General features: G+C 44.7%; 1 protein-coding gene across 1 annotated transcript; it reads right to left on the minus strand.

The window, feature by feature from the left end:
• Positions 1-3,022: 3,022 nt before the first annotated feature.
• Positions 3,023-3,259, minus strand: T265_11559 (hypothetical protein; the record flags this gene model as incomplete). The annotated part of the gene is made up of 1 exon (XM_009178242.1): positions 3,023-3,259. One exon carries the CDS (start codon positions 3,257-3,259, stop codon positions 3,023-3,025), a length of 237 nt encoding a protein of 78 aa, XP_009176506.1.
• Between the last annotated feature and the right edge of the window lie 6,120 nt (positions 3,260-9,379).

Below are 9,379 nucleotides of genomic sequence, written 5' to 3' on the forward strand. Positions count from 1 at the left end.
CTGCGAAGCAATGGAACAGTTTGAAATAAATCGCCCTGAACATGTATTTCTAAGGTCACTGGGGTCAATTCTTGCACTTCTCATGTATACGGGGGTGTGCAAACAAGCACTTTTGCATGAAGTCACTCCGGCGCCAAGTCAAAAGTACCGGCTCATGGAGCCCTTCGGTTAGACCAGGTCATGGTGTTTGTGATTTAAATGAGACCAGAATCATTCGCTCATAAAAACCAGCCGGAGATAGGTGTCTGACACATATATCACGTAGCTAGCAGCCTATTGGACGAACCGGGTAGTGAAAGATACGGAAATGACGATGAATTCAGAGCGGTTTGCACTGGTCTGAATAGACCCAGAGTGAAAATGAACAATTCTGAATGACCCTAATAGAAAGACACCTGTGCATTTCCAAATTCTGAGTCAGCTTGCATTTTCTATGTTGCTTAATGGTTAACACCAGTCAGGAAAACCAAGATAGGTATTGGCGCGGAAATGGATGTGGCATATTCTGCTATGTGGTGAGCCCAGTGTGCAAGATAGCAATGCAGACGTAGGGATTTCCGATAAGAACATCTGTAAATGCTCTGTTTTTTGTATTATTAAGGTTCCTTTTACTTTCGTCACGGATCAGTAATCTGATTAAGGGCTGAACTGAATCAGCAACGCCCAGCCGATTTGGTCTAGGCTACAGATTGTGCGATGGACAACAATGCAAGGTATGCGAGTCTCTCGTAATTGTTGATGTGTCATTCGGCGGATGTTTACACCAACTGCACTCACGATGTTCCTGTGCCAGCCTCTCCATGCAGGTTGATGATTTCATCGTGTCCAGGTCACCGGTCACTTTCGAAATGGCTGCAGAGATCCGCAGCGGGCAATAATGGTATACCAGGCCTTTTCTACCCGATGCACGGAGTAACCTGGTAGGGATCGCCAAGAGATCTTCGGTGTGTACCATCACCTTCTTGGTCCGATCCAAGACCAAGGATTTGCTCATACTTTACGGGAGATGACAGCGTTGAAAAGGCTTTCGCAGGGAATGATCAAGAGAGAAATTAACCCAATACTTAGCTCGAGTGAACTGTTATATTTGTAAAGTTCTGATGCATCGTGCTTTGTGGTGTACACGAGAATGTGCAGTTATGAGATTTTTTGGGAAGGTGCCATAAGCATATGTCTCACATTAGCCTCCATTCCCGCAAATTTAGCAGGTGGACCGCTGCCCAAATTGTGGTGCAAGTATGAAAGCAGCCGGTCAATCTGGCGTTGTTTAGTGATAGTTGGTAGCAACACTTCTGGGCAGATAAGTTCTGTCACCACCTCGTTAAAAGAGAGTAACGACTCCGCTTCTGGTAGCTTCATTTTTCCCTATTATATATGAGCGGTAAAAAGAACCAATAGAACATTCAGTTACTAGCTAGTGATGAATACAGCCTGAGCCCATGAAAGTTTCTCGTCCGACTACTCAAGCTTTCTAAACGACACTGTGATTACCTCCGCCATTTGTGACTTCCCGGAAACGTGTACATGTTACGTTATTCAAACGCAATATGTTCTTTAGCGGCAATTACACGCATATCACGCCCAAAAACCCGATGTTCTACGCCGGGTGCTTTCGAGCCTTCCAGCCACAGCCAACAAGGTGCTGCCGGCCACCACTCCACTTGATTTTGTGCGAAAAGCATTTTGGGTTGCTGACGTGCCCGTCGGTTAGTTTGGGTCGGCGCAAGTTTTCTATTGTGAACAGATGGATTTTCACCCTCCCAAGTCCACATTATCTAAAACTCTCTACGCTCCATTCTACCACCGTGATTGCCTGGGTTTTTCCACACGGACGCCTTCAATACTTGTGGTAGCTACCCAGTTTTCCTGGTAAATTTTTTCGGTGACCACTTATTTTGCACTCATCAGGACTTGGTACTGACAAGACCATACACAAAGCATTCCAGGGCGAGGTTCCCACTCGGGTTACACAGATAGCCCATTTCAGCAGCCATTATTTGCCGTCCGTCGTTTCCTGCGGGTTCCGCACCGTATTTCGCACCTGTTGACATGAAGAGACTCTATCGCGATATACATCCTTTCATAATTATGCGACGCACTATGTTAAATCGGGCAGTGTGGACTTGAAAAGCGTGTTAGGCTGCTTAACGGACACGAGTCCGACTATCATTCTCCTGGCTGCCGCGGTCGGGGTTGGAACACGCCTGGCGATTCGATCCTCCAAACTATGGTCACTGCCTTGAGTTTGAACTTATTTCAAAAGACTCTGCCCTATATTCTGGTCAACTTCATGCATAGGCTTAGGCGTCCTGGCAGTGATGATGAATGCTGTCGCCCCACATCGCTTGTCTAACCACATTATCATCCGGAACACCCTAATTTCTGTTCGCCGGAGGGAGGATAGACAAAATAGGAAACAACCAACGTCGTGCCTGTTTTCCCCTCCGTTCTAGTTTAGCCGGCAAGATTCTCCCAGGCCCATTCCTGAAGACTAACCGATCCCTGCTCAACTCGATTACAGGCATTTATTCGTAACACACTACTCATAGAGTTGCTGAAAATTCTTCAGCACACGACCGGTCTTGCCCTTCTTGGGGCTTGTGTGTTTGGTTTGCTAGCTAGCACTGTTCGCTGCCTCTGTAATAGTGACTCAGGACCCAATTACGGTTTCGCACCCGCCTCATAATCGGCAGTTTCACGTCTTTTAATATGGCACCCAAGATCTAGATTCCAACCCAGTTAATTATGTTTATTCTGCTTCATTTTGGGCCACTTAGCTAAAGAATGCCTATACCACGTTTTCCCGCTAATAGTCAATGCTGTGAGTTTCGTTCCGTGACGTCTGTACCAGCCTCCGCAAGCGCAGCGACAATCGCCGCTGTTCTTTCTATCCGCTACTGGAAAGCGGGACCTGATGTTAGTGCATTCAAATGGAGTTGTGCGATCTTTCTGGCGTCCCAATAAGTTGAGTATGTAGTTCATTTTTCAGGGACATGAAATTGCGATTATGCGGAATTTGCGCCTACGTGGTTAAACCGGGACGGTTACCTTCAGCAATGTGACTTATTCCCCGACTGCCAGCCGCTCCAGCACACTTATGCCAGTCCTCCACGTTTCCACCTGATATTTCTAGCAGGAGGCAAAATTCGGAGGCGGAGTCTGGTCGTCTGGAATCAATCGCACCCTGATGATGAACAAACTTGTCGAAAGCGCCTAGTGAAGTCTTCTCCTGTGCGTCAGCCTCCAAATAATTAGTCATAATGTAAGGGGCTATTCACTGGAAGATGCCAGATGCCTTGCTTGTGCAAAAGCAAACAAATTTAACATTACACTATGTATGGCACAGAAGTGTGACGTTGCTCGGATCACGGACCCATACTAGTCCCAGTTGGGAATACAATAAAACTGGGCGAACTGGTAAATTTTGGTAAAATACATGTGAACGTTATTTGCTCAAGGAGGGTCCCGTGTGGCGAAACAATCCTTGATGACAACGATCAGCTCATGTCCATAAAACAAAAATGTCTGCGCACTTGGACTTAACCGATTAATCAGTACCTGTATCAGCCAGCAACAGTTCTTCAAGCGGAGGTGCACATACCGGGCTTGGATAGTACATATAGATCCCCAAAGACTGAAAAGAAGTTAAACCATCAGTTATTCTTCCAAATGTTACCGAGTACCTTGAATTGGGGCCTCTCTGCATGTGTTTTTCAGGGTAAAGGCGTGTATCTAAATCGTCCGCTTTTTAAGGCGAAGCGGCAAAATAAGCTGAATGCTTGATGTTTATTTTCAGAAAATATCTGAAATGACATTGGTATTCACGTGTTAAGCATTTCTCGTTATCTCCAATCGAGCAGATCCTAATTTCAAGCAGCAGAATGCTGAAGATCTCGTGAACGAGTGGACCGAATGAAGTTAAGAGAAGTCCTTCAGGGTAGGGTTTATTTGATGTGGCATGCGGTTGGATTGGGCATGTAGGAACGTGAAGACTGGCCAAAGGCAATGTCTCCATGCTGCTTTTAAAAAAACTGTGCGGTTCCATTTAAGGGGTGGTGCGCCCGTGTTAAGTCTTCTCACTGCCTCTATTCCGTCTCAATTTCCTCATGTGGCCTTGTTGGAAAAATTGAGGTTTTACGACAGTGCAGCACAACTATTCTTTGATGTTCTTTTTGTGGTGGGTGACCGTGATGCTCTAATTTTGACTTCACTTGAGGTTCTTCAGCCAAGTGTAGAACCTAAACTAAGCACGCTGGAGCAATGCATGAAGATTTGTTTATTTTATTACTACCTGCCAACCTAAATGCCTCGGCTTTACCTCTCTTCTCCCTAATGCTGGGGTCATCCCAACTGTCGTTTCACTAGCGTGATGACGTTTTATTCTTTGAACCTTCGTTCCACCTACAATACTGGTCACAGTGGCCATAAACCAACCTCCAAAATAGTTGTGCGAGGTACACTTTTCTATATTCGTTTTGCCGAACATTTTTTGTCCGCCTGAACTTGAAAATCGACACTCTCTAGAAAGGACCTCCAAGCACACACGGATAGAAAATTCTACTGTTGTTTTTGGAATTGCCTACGATCTGTCTTGGTTGCGGATCAAACAAACTTGTCCTTCTTCGACGGTTGACCTTCAGTGTATGCGTCCATTTCACTCGGCACCGTTTCACCACCTCAGTGTTTTCACCACCTTAATTCATAATGTTTCCGTTTTGCATGCGCGATAAGTTTCGAGTCCGTTGCTCATAACTTGAACCCTCTTCTAACCGCATAATCTGACCATTTGTCTAGCACCTTATGTAAGCTCCTATTGCCCGTCTCAAGTGAATTAAAAATCTAAAGTCTTTTATGTACCACTAGCGATAATTGCCACAAGAACCTATGAGATTCTCTATAAATGCTGGTAAACCTATGGGATTTACAGGCAGCAGTACATCATCAATAAATCATCTGACAATTACACGCCTTCGGAGCAATTTTCGAGGATTTACCATCGCGATAGTGTGAGAACGCAGTGGTGTTATTCGTATCCCTACCAATCCGTGAGATGCGCAGCTTGCCAAATGTCTGATTAAAGTTCAAACAAAACCAAGTTGCATAAACACTCCCATAAACAAGGGCGTTTCGACGATAAGTGGTAATGGCTCTAAGTCATCCGACGAAAGGCTAGCGCGGTCATAGCGTTTTATCGAACCAGTTACTCCGTCATAGTAAATGTGCAATGAGTTATTGGGATTGTCTAGGAACCTGTGTGTGGATCCACGGGCTGAAAAATGAGGTTCGCATTGTTGGTGTAGAATGCAATGCTGCAAACTTTCTGTATATCTCTGAATCTTTCAACCTTTTGGACCATCCTAGCTGGTAAATTTGTTCTTCACGACCATCTTCACTCTAGAGCACATTAGCAATCTGACACGACGTTTACAATACCGTCCTCAACTAGGCACCAAGGCAAACACTCTAAAGAATCGGGCCCCACAACTTACGTTTTTCATTTCCGTCGTCTCAACCAGGCCGGACTACTGTACAACTGTCGAGTCCTTTATTACATTTTTATTGTATACAAAGTCATTGCTCGTTTCATTGTTTCCATTTTGTGCCTATACCGTCCTTCTCGTTTCTGACCTGAGCCCAAACCACTCTTTGAAATTATCGTCGCAAGTTTCGTTTAAATGACTACGTGGGTATCACTATCTCGTGACCACGTTGCCTCGGTTGATGTAGACTTTAAGATCCCATTAGAAATGAGCAGTTTCCAAACCGGTGTATAGAAGTCGGCGTTGTCTCACAATTTAAGGTCTGCACAATTCTATTATTTTATTAATGGATTCGTGGTACCGCATTTGTACATAAACGTCCATTTGGACTGTCTGTCTTTCGGGGTTTCACGCATAGCTCAACGTGGCCCAACTGACTGCTGGGAGCAACTTATGCTACTAAAATATCACATATCCCGAGGATCCTGGTCGTCAATCTCAGGCAGAATTTTTTTAACATTCGGAACCAATATAACCAGAGAAAGAAACGACCAGGAACTTCAAATTAAGCGGCTCCCTAAACTTGATACCTCTGCAAACAGTACTAATGATATGTTTGTTTATTATAACACGGTGTTTCTCACCCTTGTTTATTATCTTGAGAGCCCCCAGGTCAAACACTTTTGGCAATGTAAGGTTCCTTAGGTATTCGGGTAGATAAATTTTCAGGGTTATGTTAGAAAATGAGATACCGGAGGAAGGAGGAGGCATTTGAAAACAGCGATTTGTGTCATAAAAGTAGATGCTGCTGGACTATAAGTCCGCTGCTCTAATTTTCTCTACTCCAGACATGTGAAAGCTTTCTTCTGCATTCTGCAGATCAGAAGGGATTTTTCAGGATGTATATGAACACTGGGTTTCAGAAGACTTTTCGGCGTTTTAATCGCACAACGAAATATGGGTCAAAAGAGTTCCTAGCTTGCACCGTTTTGTGTATGGAAGTTTCGGAGAGCTCTATATTCCCTTGTGCAGCGTATCGGCTCGCGTTCAAATGGTAGGAATTAACCGCCGTTCGCCATTGATGGGCTCAAGAATGTCCTTGATTTCCACTGGTCACTATTCGTCACTGATTCTCGGCAGACTCTGACTACTATAACGACCCTGAATGACTCACCGAAGATTTTCACGTGCTGCGCCTTCCACAAACCCAAGCACGATGTCGTCATTCGTCGTCTGATAGCTTGCCCGTAGTTCGCCATGTCCATAACGTTTCCCGGAAGAGCTCGATATGTGCACCATCTCGGTCCGTTTAATTTGTGCAAGGAATTGAAAGCACCGGCCATCTTGTTGTGTTGTCTGCTTGTTCTGACCATAAACTCACTAATTCATCCAGCGGCACTATCAATTGGGCCGGTATATCGCTGAAGATTAAACCTTGCCGTGCGCCCGATACAACGTGTGCTGAAGATAACAAAATACCAATAAGCTTGACGGCTGTGACGAATCTTGTGGCTTTCTTGGCGTGGCGCCTGTCACAGCGACAGGAAACTTTCTACTATACACGTTGCGGGTGGCTGCTTCACTATGAGTTTGCGCGGACAAAGAGAACATACTTACGGTTCATGTAGTCCTGAGAATGTTTTCAAATCCATTACGGAAGAGAACACGCTTCTTCGAAAAATTCCCAGCGTCCTTCACGGAAAACACACGCGAAGCCATTAGCAAATATTGAAACACGAACTTAGCCCAATTGTGGACCCAAAGTACGTTTAAACAACTTCTAATAACACTGCGGTCGCATACCGATATTTGAAGGACTTGACGTAATATTATCAAAAACAAAACTTTATGTTGGAGATTCCTTTCTTACAATTGAGGGTTTATGGAAATTTTGGGTGGCCGTCCAGGGCTCAGCAGAATTATATCATTAAAAAAGATGCACATTCGCATCACAAATGCACAAGTTAGCGTAAAGTAACTTACTGCTGGCAAGAAAATCTTCCAGAGCAACAGTTGTGTGCCAATATTAGGTGAACATTCTCGTCTGTTTTTTCACGTCTGACGGTTAGAAAGATTCAAAAGTTAGTCTGTTATCCACCCGGGAGTAATTTACATTGGGAGCTATGTGTTTGATATACCCAATTTATAGGGCATCACGGGCCGGTGAAAATTCGATGATCTTATCTCGTAAAGTGGCAATCAAATGCAAACCGGCGGTGGTCGGTGACCCTGAAATTCGTTCATCAGGACGGATGGTTACCAGCAACGTACTATAAGAAAGTGCAACGGGAATCGACTGACTGCGCTTTAAATTATCGACTTCGAAGGGGTACATCGCAGTTTATTTCTGATCATTATGACCCCCTTCAGGGACAGGCCTTTGGGTCGGCGCTCAGTGCCACAGTTATTCGCACCTTTGACTAAAATCTACAACGGAGACTCCCTTGACTACCTCTGCTGGGTTTAGTTTGCTCGCTCACCCAGAACAAATTACCTCGTATAAGCCGGATTCAAAAACTCAACAGCGCCACACTTCTATTCTTCCATAATCTCCTAACCGCTGGGTTCTCATTTCACGTACGGAATAGAGCTATTGCCCCAGAGTTTCAAGGTAACCATCTTGTACTCACATGCCATGCTCTGTTCACTACCGCCCACAAGAGCCTAGATTTGTCTAATCGGAAAATGCTAGATTCACGTAATCGTGTCTTAATCTTAGCAGCCCGTGGCACTATTTCTTTTTCTGCAGACATCCGCTTACTTCCGTCGTTCTACCACACGAACCAACACGAAGTTGCACGAGTTTATCAGAGCTTGATCTGCGGTATCTTAGCCCCCAATATCTACCTAGGCCAAGCTTAAATGTATCAACTTGGGGTTATAACCCATAATATACTGTTGATCCTGCTAAACCCACCACAAATAATGGTAAGATAGATGCTTTTATCATAGCCGCCTATCATGAAACTACAAGAATCATCGAAACTTTTTCATTCCAGGTCTTTGGCCTGAAATTATTAAACCTGTTCCTATATCTCTGCAGCTTTGCTAGACGTGACTTATCTTGTTTGAAGGACTTGTGCCTGCCGGTTTTCCATCGTTCACCATACACCGCAAAACGACTAGAAGTTTCAAGATTTAGGCGTGAAAATTTACTGGACAAAGTTCTTTCCATTTTGGACGACCGGTGCGCAAAATAACTATTCTCCCACGGGTTTTCACGATGAATCCAAGACCCAGTTCGAAATACCTGTGAAGTGTAAGTGCTAGCGGCAGCAAGCTTATCAAACAATCACGGATTCACGGATTGATACACAGGATCGAGGCTATTGCCCAAGTTTTCGGAGTCGCTTTTGTTCTTGTTGGTCAGCAGCTGTCGTTCACCTGAAAGGCACAAGTGAAAAAAGGACATAGCACTGCTCTTTATGTTTTTAGCGCGAGGCAGTGTGCACGCCAGCGCAAGGATTCACATAAATGAGTGTCTAATAGTGCTTTAAACTGGGTTCTAGAAGGAGCGTGAACAACCGTCGGAGGTAGGTCATTCCACGTACCTACTACCCGAATTGAGAAAAAGATTTGTCTAATGAATGTGTGTGCTCTGAGCTCGAAGATATTCTTATTGTGTCCCCGCCGTGTGTTTGCTGAATCAGCGATAGAAAACCTGTTTGCCAAGCTCTGTTCAAACAGGGCATGAGTACGAATTAGGTCTTCTCGGAGGCGATGGTACTCGAGGGGAAGGAGATCGAGCATCGCGAGACGCGTTTCGTAGTCCACTGAACTTAGAGAGTGATGACACACCCTATTTTTTTAGCCTTCAAGTGAATGATAACAAATGAAAGCCTGGAAAATACCTAGTTCAGTAAGCTTGGTCAAAGCCTCGTGAAATGCTTCGTGAAATG

Source organism: Opisthorchis viverrini, assembly GCF_000715545.1.
Source record: "Opisthorchis viverrini unplaced genomic scaffold opera_v5_518, whole genome shotgun sequence".
Classification (NCBI taxonomy): Eukaryota; Metazoa; Platyhelminthes; class Trematoda; order Opisthorchiida; family Opisthorchiidae; genus Opisthorchis; species Opisthorchis viverrini.